The 19,759-nt window shown below is 38.3% G+C and overlaps 1 protein-coding gene across 2 annotated transcripts in view; it reads left to right on the plus strand.

The window, feature by feature from the left end:
* The window catches only part of PLEKHA7 (pleckstrin homology domain containing A7), a 306,972-nt gene extending 288,267 nt beyond the window's left edge, over positions 1-18,705 (plus strand). For both annotated transcript variants that reach the window (XM_026651359.1, XM_026651360.1), the window contains 7 exons: positions 73-152; positions 880-1,080; positions 4,328-4,480; positions 8,782-8,915; positions 12,068-12,210; positions 15,432-15,540; positions 17,291-18,705. In XM_026651359.1, the coding sequence (XP_026507144.1) occupies positions 73-152; positions 880-1,080; positions 4,328-4,480; positions 8,782-8,915; positions 12,068-12,210; positions 15,432-15,529 (809 nt within the window). In that variant the 3' untranslated portion in view covers positions 15,530-15,540; positions 17,291-18,705. The remainder of the gene's footprint in view (positions 1-72; positions 153-879; positions 1,081-4,327; positions 4,481-8,781; positions 8,916-12,067; positions 12,211-15,431; positions 15,541-17,290) is intronic.
* The last annotated feature ends 1,054 nt before the right edge of the window (positions 18,706-19,759 follow it).

Here is a 19,759-nt window from a genome sequence, read left to right on the forward strand (position 1 = left end):
AAAGGTAAAATGTTTTTTTGAAACACCCACCTGTTATCTGTCTCTCGAGCATTGTTTTGCTTCTTTGTAAAGGATTATCTGGATCAACTTCCAGACTGTACCAGACATCCACCAGTTCATCATATGCAACATTTCAAAGAGATAGCTCCAAGGTAACTTTAAATAAATATTTTGGGGACAAGTGTCTGGATCTCTGTAAACAATATGCTGAGTGCAGATGTATTTTGCATAACAGGAGCTGATTCTGATAGCACCCACGAGATGGAAAACTGCTTAAAATTTTTTTTACACCTGTCATATTAAGGCCTCTTACCAGTCACATTGCTAAACTGACTGGGCATCCCTAGAGACAGAAGTAACACCATAAATGAAAAAATTAGGGAGTACAGGCTCTGATGATTTGGTCATCTAAACAGACACGATAATTCTGTGGGTAAGAGAGTCCAGCAGATCAAGACTGAAGGAAAAAGATTAAGAAGCTGACCCAAGAAGAAGTGGTGGGATGTTATAAAGGAAGATGTGTAAGCATGTGGTGTGATAGAGGATATGGCATTGAACAGAGTACTTCAGAGGGAGAACCCTTGTAGAGTGGACCCCATTTGATAGGATTAATACAAGGAAGAAGAGACAGAGTCAGAACGACTCACTGAAGTTGCTGCAGATTCACAAAGGAAGGCCTTGGACCTAGTTAATTATATAGTGTGTTTATTATCTTAGTAGAAATTGCAGAGTTGAAAATATGCAAAATAGTGTAAAAAGCAATAGGATAAAATCAGTTGATTTACACTGAGAAATAGAGGAAGAGTAAACTTTTTTAGTATACTACTTATAAAGTATTAATTACAACATATGTTTTGTATTCCGTGTCACTTTTAACAGGAGAGACCAAAGAGTGCCTTGGAACGCTTATACTCTGGAGACCACCAAAGATGCAAGATGAGTGCTGAGGAACAACTAGAAAGAATGAAGCGACATCAGAAGGCATTAGTTCGTGAACGCAAGAGAACTCTTAGCCAAGGAGAAAGACAGTCTGTTTCATCTCGGTCTTTCATCCGGCCCGTTTCTGCAGACATAGGCTCAGTATGTTAGACATGCCTTAAAAGGACTTAACTAAAAATATGATCTGTAGTTTTTCTAGGAAGCACTTTTACCTGAGTGCATGATACTTCTACTCTAAATATATCATAGTGTAATACCAGTTTCAAGACTGTGAATAACAAATGATCAGTTTTTGATAACAAATAGTTGCAGTCTATGTAGCTGGTTGTGCAGGTAAGTTGGTGAGAGAACAACGTGGCAAGAAGAGAATAGCATATATTGAAATGACTTCAGAGACAGGAATTGTTTTTATTGATTGGAACTGTATTTAGAAAGCATAATGAAGTTTGTACACCTTTCAGATTGCTTATGACAGAATGGGCCTTTTAGAATGTTCTTATATAGCGTGTTTAAAATAAATCTTTATAACTAGTTTAAGAGCTATATATGGTTATAGGAAACCAAGATTTTTTCCATGAGGTATTGACAAAATATAAATAAACTGATAATCAGTTTTAAAATCTAATCCTATTTAATGGAAGTTTATGCAACAGTTAATGTGTTTTCATTATTATAAATTATTCTTTAAAGCTCAAATGTGGAATATTTTAATGAGGCTCAAAGTTCAGTTGCTGAAGAAAGGATTTTTTAGTTTCTGAGAATAAATGCTGTACTGAACAGAAGTTTTTAATTATACATTTTGAACACTAACCAAAGCAATTCTAATTGGTGAAGTTATCTGATCATGTCGTGGTATCAAACGAAGGATGTACTGTAAATGTCACAGCCACTGTAATGCTAGCCTTCCTTTTCTAAAATTTATTTTTCTTTTGGTTCACTAGAGCCTTAGAATGATCACCTTATTTACCTAATTCATTGCACAAGATCTCTTGCTTTTAGAATTGTCACTCATAATACCTAATTCCTTCTTTTGTTTAAAAAAGTTTCTAATTATTTCAAAATAATTTCTAACTAGACTACTCAATTTTTACCAGGCTTAATTGCATTTTAGTAGTTGTGTGTCAATTATTAGCACTTCTAAATCCCTTGATATTACTCAATTTTTTTATTCCCATTTTTTAAGAATCCCTCAGAAACACTAATTTACAACCCAATTATCCTTGTTTACTTCATCAAATAAATATGGGTAATTTCTTGGAGACATTCGTCCATTCTGGCCTGCATTTTGCAATCTCAAATTTGCAGAAAGATAATGTATAACATTTGGGAAATGTAAAATTTTGATATCACTGCCATTTTCATGTTTTAGTTAGCAAAACTAAACCTGAACTTTTAATGTACAACTCTAACATATATGCACTCTTCTAATTTAAACATTTCATAACACTCCTTTAATAATTTTAATGAATATTTTATGTACAAATTTGTGTGCCATCTTGTTTCTTGCTATAAGGAATTAAAATGATCTCCTTTAGCTATTGATATGTTTCATAGAGATCTCTTCCTGTATCTAGAGGGCTCCAACACACAAAAGCATGTTTGATAGCACATTTGCTTGTTTGCAACCTTACAATTATTTAGCGGCCAAGATGGTAAACAGTTAAATATGTAATTAGTTTAATTGCTGCACAGTATGTAACATTCTATTTTAAACATACATTGTATGTGTAACTCTAATTTTAATATAATGCACTGATTTTTTTAAAAAAATTCATCACCTCTCAAGCGTAGTATGACATTTTAAATATTGAACATAGTACATGGATTTATTTGTTATATAAAATGCCTTTTTAATGTCTCAACATCAAAGCCAATAAACATATTTCTACATAATAATGGTTTGATGTTTTTCTTACCAATATAACAATATCTTGAAATTAATATTGTGTGAGTATAAAATATATTATGGCAATCAGGCCTGGTTGAATATGAGTAGAAGATTGCATCTTGAGCACTGTGTGTGTAAGAAAATGTATTTTCCTCTTTGAATCCTAAAAAGAGATTTCTTAATTTTTTACATGAGCTTTAACTGCCTTATAATTAAATAACATTTTGAATATATATAAAAACTACATATTTTTGAGTGATTATTGAGAGCTTGTGCATGAAAAGGTTTAAATCAGATTTTTTTTTAATATGTATAACCTAATGGAGTAAAAGTGGCTGTAAGCTTTAATCAAAGCCAGTGAAGAGTTACTGGAGAGAGATTTAAGAAAAGCAGATGTGTGAAACATATAGCAACATATTCTGCTTTCTACATTGTCAAATACTGGAGGAGTGCTTTTCTTGTTCAGAATATTTGTGGATTGAGGGAGTATGATATTTTCAGTTTTCAGCTTTATGAGATAAAATTCCAGGGCTCCACTAATATGAATATGACATTGCCACCATGTTAGGCATTTGTGGCATTTGATGAGAACATAACTACATCCGTAACGTCATTTAGGCATATAAGTTTGTATTAAGTTTTATATATATATGCCTAGCTGAGGAGGGGCATTCTGTCATAATTTCAACTTTGAACCCCCAAAACATGCTGCTTAATTCAAATCTGCCATGATTCTATGATAGCTAAAAGTTTGCCTTGTAAAGACAATTATTCTTTTAGTAAGCTTTTATTGTGAGATTTTTATAATGATAACCAATAGATTGTAAATTTTGGTTGCTCTTATAAGGAGAATGAAACAATCTTTTTATTGAAGTTTTATGATTAAGATGGCTTTGAGAATATTTTAAATATTTCCAGGTCCAGTGGAATTTAATATTAGCATTATAATTTCAGTTAATTTATGTATCTGTGGAGTATTAGTAGTAATAATTACTGCTCACTTCTGAAGAAAGCTGCATAAGATCTAGTGTAATTTTCAGTCTGTTGTGTAAATGTCCACCCTTCAAAGCCATCTTATTTTGTAAGATATGTATTCATAATGTTTATTGCTCCGTATTCTATCATTCTCTAAGCTCATTGAAACCAAAACAGTCTGCCTATGGTCCCCTTAATGTGTGTGCATGGAGCACTTACTTCTTATTAATGGGACTTGTGCACAGTCATGACAAGATTACTTATTAGAGCTTAATACTGATCAACAGTTTTTTACAGCATGCAAAAAATAAAGTAAAATCTTATAGCATAGCTAAAAATCAAAAGTAATACTAATAAGACTAACAAACACTTTTTTGCATGACAGTCGCGTTTTTTGTGTGTCAGTTATTTAAGAGTATAACTTCATGGACTCTTTCAGCAACCTAATATTAGAGGCTATGGCCATAAAGATTTCTAGATCTATTTGTTGGTATACACCATTAATTGTTTTGTATCTGTTACCAGTGGAAACGAGAACAAGAATTTGATTTGCAGTTACTTGAGAGAGCAATACCTGGGGAAGAGAAAAACGAAAATGACAGGTTAAAAATTCAGCCTGTACCAGTGACAGAGATGGACCTGGAACCTCAAGATTATAACTTAGATATCAGCAGAGAGGTAATGCTAGTGGCATATTGTTCCATACAGTATGTCCAAAATTCTTTGGTCTTTCAGGTTTTCTAAGTTTTAGGTAATTCTTCTCCTCTCAAATTCTTGTTTCAAGAACACAAAGTTCCAGTTTAATAGAGAGTTTTATAAACAATAAAGAACTAGTCTGGTGGCCTTGTGCTGAAAGTGTCTCACTTTCGGAGAACAGGATCATATGAGTGTTTGACCTTATTAGAAAGAAAATGTTAAGTGTTCACTCTGTGCTGTAGAAAATATTTACAAAAGTTTTAGAAGAGAAAAAGCAAACAAATTATGTATTGCATATGCAGATTTCAGATTATATTTGAAAGGGTTAGACACTAAAGGCTAATTTAAAATAGGAAGTAGGGAAAGCAATAGAAGAAAAAGCTAGCTCAAGGAAGCTATCCAGCTGTGACTCATGGTTAATGTGAACTGACACAACACAATACAGCAGATGAGTGAATGTCTCTTTTTATACTGGTCAGGAAAGATAAATCTTGTCTTTACTATAGGCTATCTAAAAAGTATAAATCAGTGATATCAGTGCTGGATTTTGTCAGCAGCTTTCATAACTCAGTACAGCATTTGTTTAAAATGCTATAGAGCCATCTGGTGGCTCAGAGGCAGTATAACATAGTGTTGTGTGAAAAGGGAAATGAAAGAATCTGAAAGTATTTGTAATAGAATGCAGTGTTGTTGTAGCTGTGTCGGTCCCGGGATTTTAGAGAGACAAAGTGGGTGAGGAAATATCTTTTATTGGACCAACTTCTGTTGGTAAGAGAGAGAAGCTCTTGAGTTTACACAGAGCGCTTCTTTGGGTCTGGGAAACTGATTCAGTGTCACAGCTAAATAATAGTGGAACAGATTGTTAAGCATAAGTAGTTAACACATATTTCAAGGGACCAGTCAAGGTGAAATGGCCCATTAATACCCCTCCAGTCATAGGGAGGAAAGGAAGGGATGGGGGAGCAGCTGTAATAAGCCATAAATCCAGTTTCAGTATTCAGTCTATGATTTTTAGTGTCTAGCAAAGTTATGAATTTAATCTCCCAGGCTCGTCTTTTGAAAGTGTTGTGCAGGTTTTTTTCGAGGATGAGGATTGATAGGTCAGAGATAGAATGATTGCTTTGTGAAAAGTGTTCACCCACAAGTGATGTGGTGTTTTTGTCTTTTATCATTTTCCTGTGTGCGTTCATTCAAGAGCATAGTGATTGTCTGTTTTCACCCACATAGTTGCTATTGAGGCATTTAGTGTATGGAATGAGTTGAAAAGTCAGTAAAGATCCTTAACAATGTCTTGAATTGCAGTACATTGCCTGTGGAATCAGGAAGTTGTTATACCTTGATACCTTCATATTGGAGTCTTTGCTGATAGAGTTCAGTTGATGATGGATCAGTACTTTTGATGAATCTTTGTATGTGTGCAATGAGGAGCACTCCACTCCTGTGGGAGTCGGGGAAGTGATGCCCTATTCCTACAAAGCTGCTCAGCTCTACCCTGGCCCATTGGAATCCTTTGCAATACTTAAGTTGAACAGGAATAGAGCTTTATTCCTGTAGACCCTGCAAGGTGCACTACAGTACAGCTCCCCTCATGCAGGTATTTGGAAATTTGCAGGACTAAGGGCATGTCTACACTATAAAATTAAGTCAACCTCACTTACGTTGGCACACAGACACCGCAGTAATTACATTGGTTGTACGTCTTTATACTTTGCTCCTTGTGTCAGTGGTGTGTGTCCTCACCAGGAGCGCTTGCACCAATTGAACTGTCAGTGTGGGGCTTTGTGGGATGACTTCTGAAAGCGAGCAACAGTCGATGTAAGCAACATAGTGTCTACACTGACACTGCGTCGACCTAACCACATCGACATTGACTCTACACCTCTTGTGGAGGTGGAGTTAAGTCAGTGTAGCGGGTGAGTTGTGTTGGTGAGAATGAAATTTTAGTGTAGACACTTAGAGTTAGGTCGACATAAGCTGCCTTGTGTCGACCTAACTCTGTAGTGTAGACCAGAGCTTAGTGTGAACTAGAATACCAAGGATGGATGGAAAGCTGCAGAGCTGGAGGCTCATCTCCGTTGACAGTGGCAACAGCTGTGCCCTGTTTGGTCAGACCTTTTCTCTATGAATTATATTTCCCTTTAATTAATTATATGCATATCTGATCAGTTTTGTGGTAGATACATAGTCTATGTATCTATGATACAAAGGTTATAATTTTTTTTTAAAATGCAGGACCCAGTCTAGAAGTCTGAAGGAGTAGCTAATTCTCCATGCCCATTAGATTCATGGCCCTTCTGATGAAATTCCTGCTAAAGGTGCCAGTTGTAATAGAGAATGGGGGTTCAGTCCTCCACTCTAAGCCACCTTTCTGCCTTCCCCTGCCTTCTGGGGCTGGCTCCTGGTACAAGTTAGAGCAGCCCAAAGCTGCTCTGGTCCCCTACAGGGCTATTATGCTGGCAAGATTTCTGGAGTGCATTGGGTCCTAGCCTCATCCTCTGGCCCCTGGAGTGCTCCCTGTGCTGAGAAGGATATCAAAAGAGGCTAACATAGAGCCATCTGTGTTGGCATTTTGCCAATTGAAGAATCCCCCATGCCGTGGGACTCCCCAGTTGTCCCTTTAGGGCAAATCTATGGTCACTTTGCATAGTAAAGTGGCACAAATTTAGTTCAGCAGAGATGAGGATCTGGATTAAGGGCTTCTTTTCCTTGTCACCTCACCAGACCATGTCCAGGTCACCCTGGCCTCATGCTCCCCCACACTCTTTAAGAAAACTCAGTCACACAGTTCTGTCTCTTTGGCCAACTGACCTGCTGCTCACACTTAATAGACTTTTGCTTGATTGTTTGTTTTACACTATACACTGTCTGGCCAGTCTGCTTGAGTCAGTGCAAAGTGATCAGATGAGCTGATCTAGCCTCAGCAGAGATACTTTGCAGGATACCTGCTGAACTCAGAATTAAGTTGCCTTAAAAAGTAAGGAAGTCTGATGGAAAAAGGGAAGTCTCGGGAGGCAGACCTCTATGGCTGATTGAGGTTGGAGGAATAGAACTTTGGGGGTACTCCGTAAGAATATGACAAAAGGAAGGTTAGAGTCTGATATTTTGGTTCTAAAGTTATTTGAGTTCTGAATAATATGATTTCTGTATTATGTTATTTGGGTTTGTGGTCGCTTCTAGTGTACACTTATACCAATAGCTAGGGGTGCCCACTCGGTGAAAAAATCAGGTCATTTCTCATAGGCCACTGAATTGGGTTGGATTTTAACGCAGTGACCTAAAGGTGAAAAAGGCTTGGGATCTCTTTACTCAAAACTCTGAATCATACAGTCCTCCAGATAGGTTTCAACTGCAGATCCAAAGAAGAGAAGGAGTTCCACTCTTTTCTTCACCTTTCCTTTATTCTTACATTATTCATTTGTGTTCTTCACAAGCACTTTATATTTAATCAGTGTTGGCTATCAAAGTGCCCTTGTAAATTTGCTGCTCACTGGCTGGTTCAATGTCTTATGAATGTGTCTCATTCAGCTCTGAATTCTTCAAGCAGGAAATCCATCCAAGTTAAAATTGCTAGATGTATTGCCAGCTGTTTTACAACTCCCTAATTAGAAGTTTTAATCTGCATTATTATATTTGCATAATATGTGTAGTATTAATCACACAGTGTATATGTCTGTGTCATATTGCCTCTGTGGCAATTTTTGGGACTCCCGAGGTTTCAAATGATCATTTAAAAAAAACAAAAACAAAAACCAAAAAAAACCTCCAAGCATTTCCTCCTTTGCTATTCATAAGGAAAGGTCGCGAGTGCCCCAGACCCTGTAAAATATAAGCATTCAAACTTTAGGCTATATTTGCTTTGTAGCAAAGGGCACCAAGAGGATCTCAGCTTTGGTCTCCTCTCTCAACTTTATACAGCAACCTTAAGCCAGACAATTCCACTCTGGGCTCTGCTGCCTGACAGAATGAGCTACAGAAAGAACCTGTAATAACCCTGACTCCTCCCACAATCTCCTCCACCAGTCACAGCTCCACACCAATGACTTACCTCCCAAAAGGAAAGAAAAAGTCAGAAGAGAAAAAATTCTTAAAGTGCATTAGTTCAAGTTCAAAGGAAATGTTTAGAATCAGGGAAATACACAGGGCTGTGAAGACCCATATCACATTCCAGTTAATGTGCACATGCAATTCCCATTTGGGTTAATATGTCTAGTGGAGAATAGCTATACCTTTGAGTTTTTGAAGTCCTAGGTATCAGAAGTTACGTTCTCTCTCTTTTTCCATAGTTGTCAAAACCTGAAAAGGTGGCAATTCCAGAACGCTATGTTGACCTGGACCCTGAAGAACCTCTCAGTTCAGAAGAATTAGCCACAAGACACCGTAATACAGAAAAGATAAAGAATATTCTTACCAAGTCTAGGTCAGATTATTTTTATAATCCCTCCTTTCTTTTTAATCTCAAACAACTCTATACCCCAGACTGTTTCAGATCCAGTGCTGATTATTAAACCAAGGTACAATGTATTACGTAACTTTTATGAAAAATGTACAGATGTAATATACATGATAAATACACTTAATACTCAGAGAGGGATATGTGTATCCAAACAATATAGGAGGAGGGATTATCTATAACATTCCAGGCATGTCACTGTGTGCGTCACTCTGAAGCTTTAAAATATCTGTACAAGAAGTCGGAAGTGATGGAATCAGCTACAAGCATGGTTGAAAGCTGTTTTTGTTCAGAATGTCATCAGAATTATCACTGGGTTTTGTGGTCTGTTACTGTCCAATTTTTAAATTCTCAGCCACTTTGACTTTACGAATTACACTTGTGCGGTGCTCAGCTACGGTAAGGCATGTATCTATATCATGCCAAGAGGTTCTCAAACTTTAGCAACCTGAGGACCCTCATTTTTATTTGAAATTTTCTGGGGACACCCAACCCCCTCTCCCCCCGCTCAGCGCTTGCCCTGCCCCTTCTCCAAGGCCCTGCCCCCACTCACTCCATCCACTCTCCCTCCATCTCCCCCACTCTCACTCACTTTCACCCCAGGCTGGGGCAGGGGGTTAGGGTGCAGGAGGGGGTGCGGGCTCTGGGAGGGAGTTTGGGTGTGGGGTGCAGGCTCTGGGCTGGGGCAGAGGGTTGGGGTGCAGGAGCGGGTTTGTGGGGGGAGGTTCTGGGAGAGAGGGAGTTTGGGTGCACATCCCTCTGGCAGCTGCTCCTAGGAGGGGGGGCCAGGGCGCCTCCATGCGCTGCCCCTGCCTGCAGACACCGCCCCCACAGCTCCCATTGGCCGCAGGGGGCTCAGGGAAACGGTGGGGGCGAAAGACCTCTCTGGCTTCAAGATTAGGCTAGATAAGTTTATGGAGGGAATGGTTTAATGGGATAACGTGATTTTAGTCAATTAGGTAATAAAGTGCCATCGCTGGTAAAATGTGGGTCTGGCTAGAGAATCTTGCCTGTATGCTCGGGGTTCTACTGATCGCCATATTTGGGGTCGGGAAGGAATTTTCCTCCAGGGTAGATTGGCAGAGGCCCTGGAGGTTTTTCGCCTTCCTCCGCAGCATCGGGCAGGGGTCGCAAGCTGGAGGATTCTCTGCGACTTGAAGTCTTTAAATCACGATCTGGAGACTTCAACAGCTGAGTTAAGGGAAAGTGGGTGGGTCAGCTTTTGTGGCCTGCATCATGCGGGAGGTCAGACTAGATGACCATAATGGTCCCTTTTGACCTTTAAGTCTATGAGTCTATGAGACATGTTGGCCGCTTCCGGGAGCGGCGCAGAGCTGGGGCAGGTAGGAAGCCTGCCTTTGCCCTGCTGCACCACCAGACTTTTAGAGTGCAGGCAGCGCTGGGAGGGAGGTGGAGGAGTTGATCAGCAGAGCCTGCGGACCCCTCGGGTATCCTCGGGGACCCCAGTTTGAGAAACCCTGTCCTAGATCATTGATATCAGAGGTAACTCAACCAATCACTACCCTTATTCTGCTGCTAACTTGCATGCTACCGTTTCATTGGTTGTATGAGGGAGATTGCACTGGTGGTGGATTAATTGGCCCAATTGCCTCTTGCACAGATCTCAAAGCACAACCCCCCCACCCCGGACACAAATCAACACAACCACCCACATAACAACACAACCAGCTTACACAATAACCCCATCACAGCAGCATGTACCTCTCACTCGCCATCCACACAGCACAACCAGCACACACAAACGTTCCAAAAACACATTATCATAGAATATCAGGGTTGGAAGGGACCTCAGGAGGTCATCTAGTCCAACCCCCTGCTCAAAGCAGGATCAATCCCCAGACAGATTTTTGCCCCAGATCCCTAAATGGCCCCCTCAAGGATTGAACTCACAACCCTGGGTTTAGTAGGCCAGTGCTCAAACCACTGAGCTATCCTTCTGCCCCCCCCCTCACTATAGAACACACCCCTCATTTGCCACCTGCAAAAATCTGCACAAATCTCCCAGCTCAATCCCACCTATACACAAATCAACATAACCACCCACACAACAACACACCTAGGATACACGAGAGCACACATTCCTCATTCACCACCCGCACAAATCCACACAACTCTCCCAGCAGAACACAACCCCCACACAACATAATCCGCACACAGAATAACCCTGAATGTCACTCTGTAGCCTAGAATATCCACTGAGTCAGTGTGAAACTGTGAAAACAGCTATAAGCATGGTTGAAACCTATTTTTGTTCAGAATATCACCAGGTTCAATCATCACTGGGATTTGTAGTCTGTTTCTATTCAGTTGTTCAATTCTTAGCCATTTTCATCTTTTATATACATGTGACTTTATCAATTACAGCCGTGTAACAGCATGGGCTGCAGCTACTAGTGTCCTAATAATGACTTTTACTTGTATGTCTGAGTGTTTAAAAGCATTAGTGAATCCTGACAAAATGTCTTTTAGGTAGGTATGGTAGGTAAACTGAGGCATGGAGAGGTTGTGATTTGCCCAAAGGCAGAAAGTCCATGTCAGAGCTGGGGATTAGAACATTGTTTTCTATCCACATTACTACACCTGTTAGACACAGATTTTCAAAGAACTTGCTGAATACTTAGAGCTGGTATAGACTTCCTCATATTGACACAGTTGAAACTTTCAGCATAAAGAGTTGCATCATCAGCTCAAGTGCTTGCCATGTCGTTTATAATCTGTTTGAAGAGATGGCACCTGTAGGCCACTAGGTTGTGCCTCTTTCTCTTAGCGCTAACAAGTATCCTCACTAACTTCAAAGAAAAGCCATTGTTTTTTCATATTGCTTTCATGTAAACAAACCTGTTTTCAACAAAGGGCTTTAAGATGCATTTGAGGCTGTGCATGAATTGTTGCGGAAGATATAATGACTACGTTACTTGTTTGTGGTATATACTGTAGTCACTGCATTGTCAGTGTATCTAAATCACTGTTTTGTAAAGCATTTTACAAAAGTCTGGAGTGTGATATCTGGGGTATGAAACTAAGCTTTGTTCTGTGCTGCACCATGGATTTTCTGTATGTTTGTAAACGTTAATGATGTTTTTTCACTTTCCCACTAGTATGCACAACCTACAGCCTACTGTTGCTCAGGACAAACACAACTCAGTTGATTTAGATTCACAGCTGCAGGAGCAGGAACGCATCATTACCATATCATATGCTTTGGCTTCTGAAGCCTCTCAGCGGAGCAAGGAGGTAGCAGGTAATGCTCCATTATTTCCAAAAAAATGGCAGTGACAAATGTGTTCTTATTCTTATTGCTACCTACTTTTAAGAGTATATATGGTTGTCTGCTGAACTGCACTGTATACAGATGTTCTATTCAGGGCCGGCTCCAGGGTTTTTGCTGCCCCAAGTGGCGCAAAAAAAAAAAAAAAAAACGGCGCCCGCGATCTGCGGCGGCAATTCGGCGGGAGGTTCTTCGCCCCGAGCGGGAGTGAGGGACTGTCTGCTGAATTGCCGCTGAATAGCTGGACGTGCCGCCCCTCTCCGGAGTGGCCGCCCCAAGCACCTGCTTGGCAAGCTGGTGCCTGGAGCCGGCCCTGGTTCTATTGACAGTCTTATTTAAAATTAGGAATCAAACAGCAGATATCAAATTCTACAGATACCAAACTAGACTAGAGAGGCTTGAGGATTGGCTATGAAAATTTGGCCTGGTGTAAAAAGAAAGGGAAATATCTCTCAGGTTATGATTATGAAGCTGAAAGCCTGCTATTGTTATAGGTGGCACTGATACATCTAGCCCATCGTATTTGAGATTTTAATCCCGTGACCTCAAAACTGTGACAGCCATTACTGAGTAGCCTAAATTACAATACTTTGCCTTTTGAAGTGACAGAATAGTTTTCTACATTTATTTAAAACATTACTGTGAATGTAAAAAATGCAGAGAGAAATTGGTTAAAGGGAAACCGAGCACTGACATTTGTTTGGAATTTTGATCGATACTATCACTGCTGAACCTTGCCAAATGACACGGTATTTGAAACTTTCAAGTAACCCATCAGATGCTTGCTTTGTATATTGCTAAAGAAAAGTAAATAAATCAATAGAGCTGCAGCTAAACAAGAAAAACACCAGGTCAGAAGAGCTTCTTTTTTTAAAGAGAAATTAAAGGGGTTCAGTGACTGGGATAACAGAAAATCACCTGCAACTTTAACTATAATCACTACTATACCCTTAAAATGCTGAAGATATTGCAAAATTGGCTCACTGTATGTTCCTGTCTCATGAACAAGTTTAGTGATCAGAACAGACCAACCAGGCAAGGATCCTCTTTGCCTGGTGATGACCATGGGTTCTTTATAGTGTGTGTCATTGTTGAAAATGGGAACTGCACTCTTGTTTTCATTACATTTGAAATATTTGTTAACTTAGAAAATGTCAGCAGAGCTGTATCTAATAGGACAGTGAACATGTTGTTAGTTGTTGTTCCAAGTATTTGAATATTCATTTGTAATTGGCACTGCCAACTCTTCCAGTGGAGAATTGGAATAATGGAAATTATTTCAACCCTGATGGGGGAAAAAACACGTTTCTCATCTGAAATTGTCAGTATGAATGGCACTTGCCACCCAAGCACTGGAGACCACTGCATTTAAGATAGATGATTTCAATAACTGGACATATAATGTTCATCCATAGAAACACACGCTGTTTCCTTTTATTGAATGTGGCTATGTATTCAAAGACACAGTGGCAGCAAACCTTGAGGGGAGGCCGATTTTTTTTAGAGGGGAAATGATATTTTGGGGGTTGTGTTTTGACTCTTTGGAGAGATTTTGTGTGTGGTTTAAGAGGAAGCTATACGTTACATCGTCTTTGCTTCAGGAAAGATGTCATCATGGCAACTGACTTGGGAGGATAGAATGATTCATTGAGGAGGAAAGACAGCACCTGGATGCATGGCAATAAAAGGGCCATTCAGTTAAAACAAACAAACAAAACACTAAAAAGTGAATACAAAGACCTAAAATCTCCATTTCCATGAAAGAGGAAAATTGCTAACAGGTTAGAAAGGATGTAGGAACCATGACACATTCTCCCCACATCTGAGAAGAATGAGTGCTTGTGTGGAAGGGGAGAGAAATTGTAAATGCACTAAATCATAAGATCGCTGGAGATCAAATGCCTAGCCCACAAAAATAGCTGTTACATTTTTATTATTACAGTTTAACTTCTTTTATATCAAACTGAAAAAGTAGGGCTTACGTGGGTGCCAACAAAATTGTTAGAAATTCAGGAAAACAAAATTCCCACAAACATTTATTGTATATATTCCCTAGAACATCTTAAATGCTGCCTGAAAAACTTATTTCAACTATCAGTAGTCTTTCCTCGGTCCGCACCGCTTCCAGCAGCTCCCATTGGCCCGGAGCAGCGAACCGCGGCCACTGGGAGACGCGATCGGCCGAACCTGCAGACGTGGCAGGTAAACAAACCAGCCCGGCCCGCCAGGGGCTTTCCCTGCACAAGTGGCGGAACAAGTTTGGGAACCACTGCTATAGGATGCTTTAAAATAATAAAGGCTGAATATAAAATGTAATATAATATATTATAATATAATATAAAATGTGAGCTGCTGATACCCACACAAGCCACAACCTTCAACGGCAAGGTTTCCGCACTGCTGAAAATGAATCTCTCGTCAATCTATAAATCATGGGACGAAATCTGAGAGATCAAGTATCAAAAAGCCACTTCTCAAATAGCCGTTTGAACTGACCTGCACCCTTTTCCCTCAAAAATTGTAAAGGCAGAGCTTAGCATAGAAATCAGTTGAGTCTTTAATATTATTCCAACAAATCAGGATTTCATGTCCTCTGTATAACACTATTTTTGTGCATTGTATATAGAAAAAGCCTTAAAATTTAGTAGTAAGCATACATTATACTCGGAGGATACCTCAAGCTGAGGCCTTAAAAGATATTTGACTTCTCATATAATTTATTACTTAAGCTACAAACTATATTTATTTTGTTGTAAAGTATTTTTTCACCTTCCTATTTGCTGTACATCTTCTTACTTTCTGCCCATTTATACCAGTGTAACTTCAGTCAAATTATGAAACTGGACTAACAAGTACAGTATCAGTGCTATCCTGAGACTTCAGATTTTGTGTACAGAGTTTAACTGGTGTAAATCAGTGTTTTTTGCCATGTTGTTCCACTGAGCTTCATATTAATATGGGTTTTCCTTATTTTGTTTCTGCTTTTAATGTGTGACTGAAGGACACAGAAACAACAGTGGAGATGTTGTTAAATAGTGTTTTCCATGTAACTAAAATAATTTTAACACCCCATTGCATTACTAATCTGGTGCAGTGTTTCCTTTTTATGTAGTAGTTAGATAGTTAAGGTAGCTCTGTTGCAATATGTATGTTTAATTATGCTACCTAATTCCTGTGTGTGTGATCCCTTTTAGCTCACCAGTTGACCTACCCATCTAAAGCACCCTCACCTTCTGTACCACAGCCACCTCACTCCCCCTTAAGCAATGGATTTCACTACACATTTGTCTAAACACCTTAAAAGTAAGAACTAACTGTTCTTGGCATGTCTAATTTGTCCTTACATCTTTGCTTTAACTTTGTCAAAAACTAACACTTTTTACTACAATAATGTAAAATTTATCCAAATTAATGCATGCATGCAGTTTTCAGTGATCAGAAGACTCTGTTCTCAGACCGTAAATATTTCTACTTACGAACTAATACATGAGATAGCAAAAGCCATTAAGGTGATTGCTGTAGGTTAAAAATAAGTAAAGGTTATTTTGATCATCTTAGTGTGGCAAAAGAAAAACTAAAATGTCAATGCTATTGGCAAATTTGGGGCCACATTTTCAGCAACAATTTCCAGTATTGAAAATGTGAGCATGTGTTTTCACTTGCAAAGTGGCACACACTTCTGTTGAGCACCGTACCTGCAAAAACGGGAATCCTTGTACACGGGCAGTTTTGGGTCTGCATGCAATTTTGTGGGGACAAACAGGTGCATTTTGCAGAAACTAAAATTAAAGATTAGTTTGAGACAAGCTGGCCTTGTGTAATTAACCTTACAGTAGTTGTTTGACTGATGCCATGCATTCTATGTTTTTCCATTAAATTATTATACTAATGGAATGATAATGTTTTCCCCTCATTTAGGTTAGTTCTTAGCTGCAAGTATCGTGGGCACCATTTTAAAAAGGACATTTATTGCACCACCATTAAAAACGAATGGTATTTGCTGGCCATTTCAATGGTATTTGCATTATTCCCATACTTAAAATGGGAAATACTTACCAATAGTTAAATATATCATAATACTGACAGTATCCCAATTTGGCACCCATTGTACCTCCAGAATTTACTATTCATTCATTCTTGTCTTTCTGCTTTCAGATGGGCTGGTTTTCTCTCATACGATTGTATAAAAATACATGAAATAAGTTTAGTAGTAAGTGTGACTGAACATCTTTAAAAGAGTTAGTCTCTGGCTACCATGGTATTGTTTTTGGAGTACTTTTAAGATCAGCACTTCTCAGAGTTAAGAAATCTCCATACTTAGATAAGCTCTAGAAAGGCCCAATACTGCGCACACATCAGTTTATGTCAATAGGAGTTCTGTTTAGAATGGCTGCAGAATTGGACCTTAAGGTCGTAAAAGGTGACTTGCCTTCAGCAAGGCATATCACAAATGATAGACTGACAGCTGTAAAGTTGTTCTGACATCACTCAGAGCAGCAGGGGAACGTGATGGAAGTGGACTAATGTCTGCCTAGTTCACTTTCTGATTTGGAGGGCCTGATTCCACCACCCTTGCTCAAATTGAATGGCACCTGACTCTTCTAGTAGTCCCATTTAAGTCAAAGCGGATTACACATGGAGTAAGGTGTTTTTCCACAAGTAAGAGTATCAGAATCTGGCCTTGAACTTTTCAAAAGAGTGCAAAAAATAAAAGCACTGTCCCCAGATACCAACAGTGAACTTGTATTAGGGAATTACTCCAAAAACTCACATCCAAAGTTCACATTCTCTTTAAGGGACAGAGTTAAGGAAAGAATCTAGTAATTTTAGCCATTACATTAGGGGCACAATGATTCTTCTAGATCAGTGGACATCTTCCAGAATTTCAATGGCATCAAGTAATAATTGGTCATACAATTTTAAATATCTATTAATTATCCATCCTATCTTACTGAGGGCTGCAATACAAAAACATGTTTTTCTGAAAATGTGTACTGGTTGGCATCAGCATACACTACCATATTTGACTGCATTTTGTTTTAATTAATACCAGCCAAAGCAGTAACTGAACATTGACATAAGATACAACCCAACAACCATCTGATGCCAGAGCATGGAAAAAAGAATGTCTTCATTACACCAGCTTCTCTGAAGATACTCATCAGCTGATCACATAATTTTTCAAAAACAAATTCAGAGAATAATAGAGGGATTTTCTATGAAAAACAAATAAATTCAAATAATTTTAGTTTGGCATTGTTTTAGTTCAGACTTTTTATATAAATAAATGGCACTTTTAAGATACTCTGTAAAATACTGATGTATTTTTAGAAACAGAATATATTTTAGATTTTTTTAATCAAGGGCTGAGTTCATTTTTTAAAAAAAGCTGCTTACACAGACTTTACAAAATATTATTGCTTCACCCTCAAGTTCAGATACATATCGTAAAGCCTCTTGACAAAATGTAAATCAAATAATCTTGGAAGCACATCATAGCATTTGGGTAAAGCTAACTCAAGTGAGAAGCTTACTGAGAATTTTCTTCTTTTTTTGGCAAAATTGATCACTCTCATGTGCCCTTTAAATAAGAAATAGCAAAGGACTCAGCTTGCATTTCTAAATGTTAGTAACTATCATGTTTGCACACAATGAACAAAATTATGGCACTCAGCTGCTAACTCCTGTACATTTTTTAATTCCATTTAGTTAATTTTCAAATATCAGTACCCAGTATGTTAGCATTGACAATAGCACTGTCCCCATCAGTAACAAGAAGCTACAAAAATATTTTTTTCTTAAATTAAGAGGACTGGGAAGTAAAAGAAATTTTAATTCTAATGTGTGCAGTAAGCAATAAAATGTTAATAGAATGTGTGATTTTACTAGTAAATATATATATATAATTGTTTTAATTAAAAAGCAATATGTGATGTATTGCATTATCCTGGAAACAACAGAAATAATGTAACGTGGCACTTGCTAATTTTGTATGTAAATTTTACTGGTGCTTAATTTTGCCAAAACTTTCAAGTCTGATGTTTTGCTTGGGTATAGGGTGAAGAGTTGGCCAGTTACATATGAAGAAAATGGGTTTAAATGAATTGCTGTTGCTTCTTTACTTGAAAAAAGTATGTGTACACTTTCAGTGTAAGGCATGCAAAAATCGCACAATACTGTGTAATTTTTAGTTGAGTCCAGTGCTAAGAGAGGAATGATTTATGAATACTTTGCAGTGTTTTGCGAGAGTTTTAAGTTCTCTTTCTTTGCTGCATTCAGATAATGGGTTTAAAAAAAGCTACATGGCTTCACATTTGTTTAAAATGCATAAAATAAAAATTGATATTGTATTTTTACGATATTCAGAAGCTATTCTTAAGAAATATATTTAGAAAATGCAGTCTATTTTTAACTAACTCAATACTGCCAGTGTCAGCTTCATAACATTTTGCCAAAATAAAATTTTTATTTTTGCCTTTATAAAAAATGTTTGAAAAGAAATTAAATGAATATTTTGCAAGAAAATGTTAATTTAAATAAAATGTAACAGTTTGGGCGAAATGGTGTATGTACAGATTAAAATATTAACATAACACTTCTTCTGCTTTTGTCTTGTCAGCTGTCCTGTTGATCATTTTCAACATTGTTTTTAAAATCCCCGTTAATTACATTTTGCTCTCCCTGGTTCTGACCCAAAGCCCATTGCTGTCCATGAGAGTTTTTCCATTTACTTATATAGGATTTGAATCAGGCCTCCTGTGTACCAAGTGCTGAACTTAGGACGGCTCTTAAATACATACTTAAGTCCATCTCTGTTCAGGAAAGCACTTAAGTACAGGCTTTCCTGAATTGGGACCTAAATGTTGATCTTTCCTAGTTTACAGTTTTCTCAACTGCCAAATTCTTGACACTTGATATAGTATGAAATTAAAGTAGCTAGAATAATTTACATATTCTGCGTGCAAAAACTGCCACTCCGCACCTCTAATCCATAAACATGCAGTTGCTTGTACAATGTATAGACACATATTAACCAATAAAATGTCTGGAAACCAACTGGAATTTAAGACTTCTGTAATAGCAGGTGAGAGTCAATTGGTACTATGACAGTGCCTTCAAATTATATGAGTTTGATACAGACTACTGGAGGTTTTTAGTTCTTGACTTTCTTAAACTTGAACTACTTAATACAATGGAATGTAGGGAACAAACAGTCAATAACTTTTAAAAAAGAAAATCTAGATATTTCTGTAGTTCAGTATTGACATTGTGAACTTCAGAGAGTTTAAGTGAATATTTGACTTCAAATTGTGAAGAGGAAATGCAAAGCTGACATGCTTATGAAATCCTTGTCCCGTTTGTGGGGACATGCATGGCCTGAAAAGTAAAGGAACCCTCAGCCATAGGGATTTGTGATGTGTCATGGTTCTGTAAAAAAAATGTTGTTGATGCAGAAGGGGGAAGTGTGTGGGCTATGCTGTGGGGAGGGGGTGCAGCCAGTGGGTTCATGAACTACTTCAAC

This window comes from Terrapene carolina, unplaced genomic scaffold, assembly GCF_002925995.2.
Source record: "Terrapene carolina triunguis isolate 2854851 unplaced genomic scaffold, T_m_triunguis-2.0 Scaffold96, whole genome shotgun sequence".
Lineage (NCBI taxonomy): Eukaryota > Metazoa > Chordata > Testudines > Emydidae > Terrapene > Terrapene triunguis.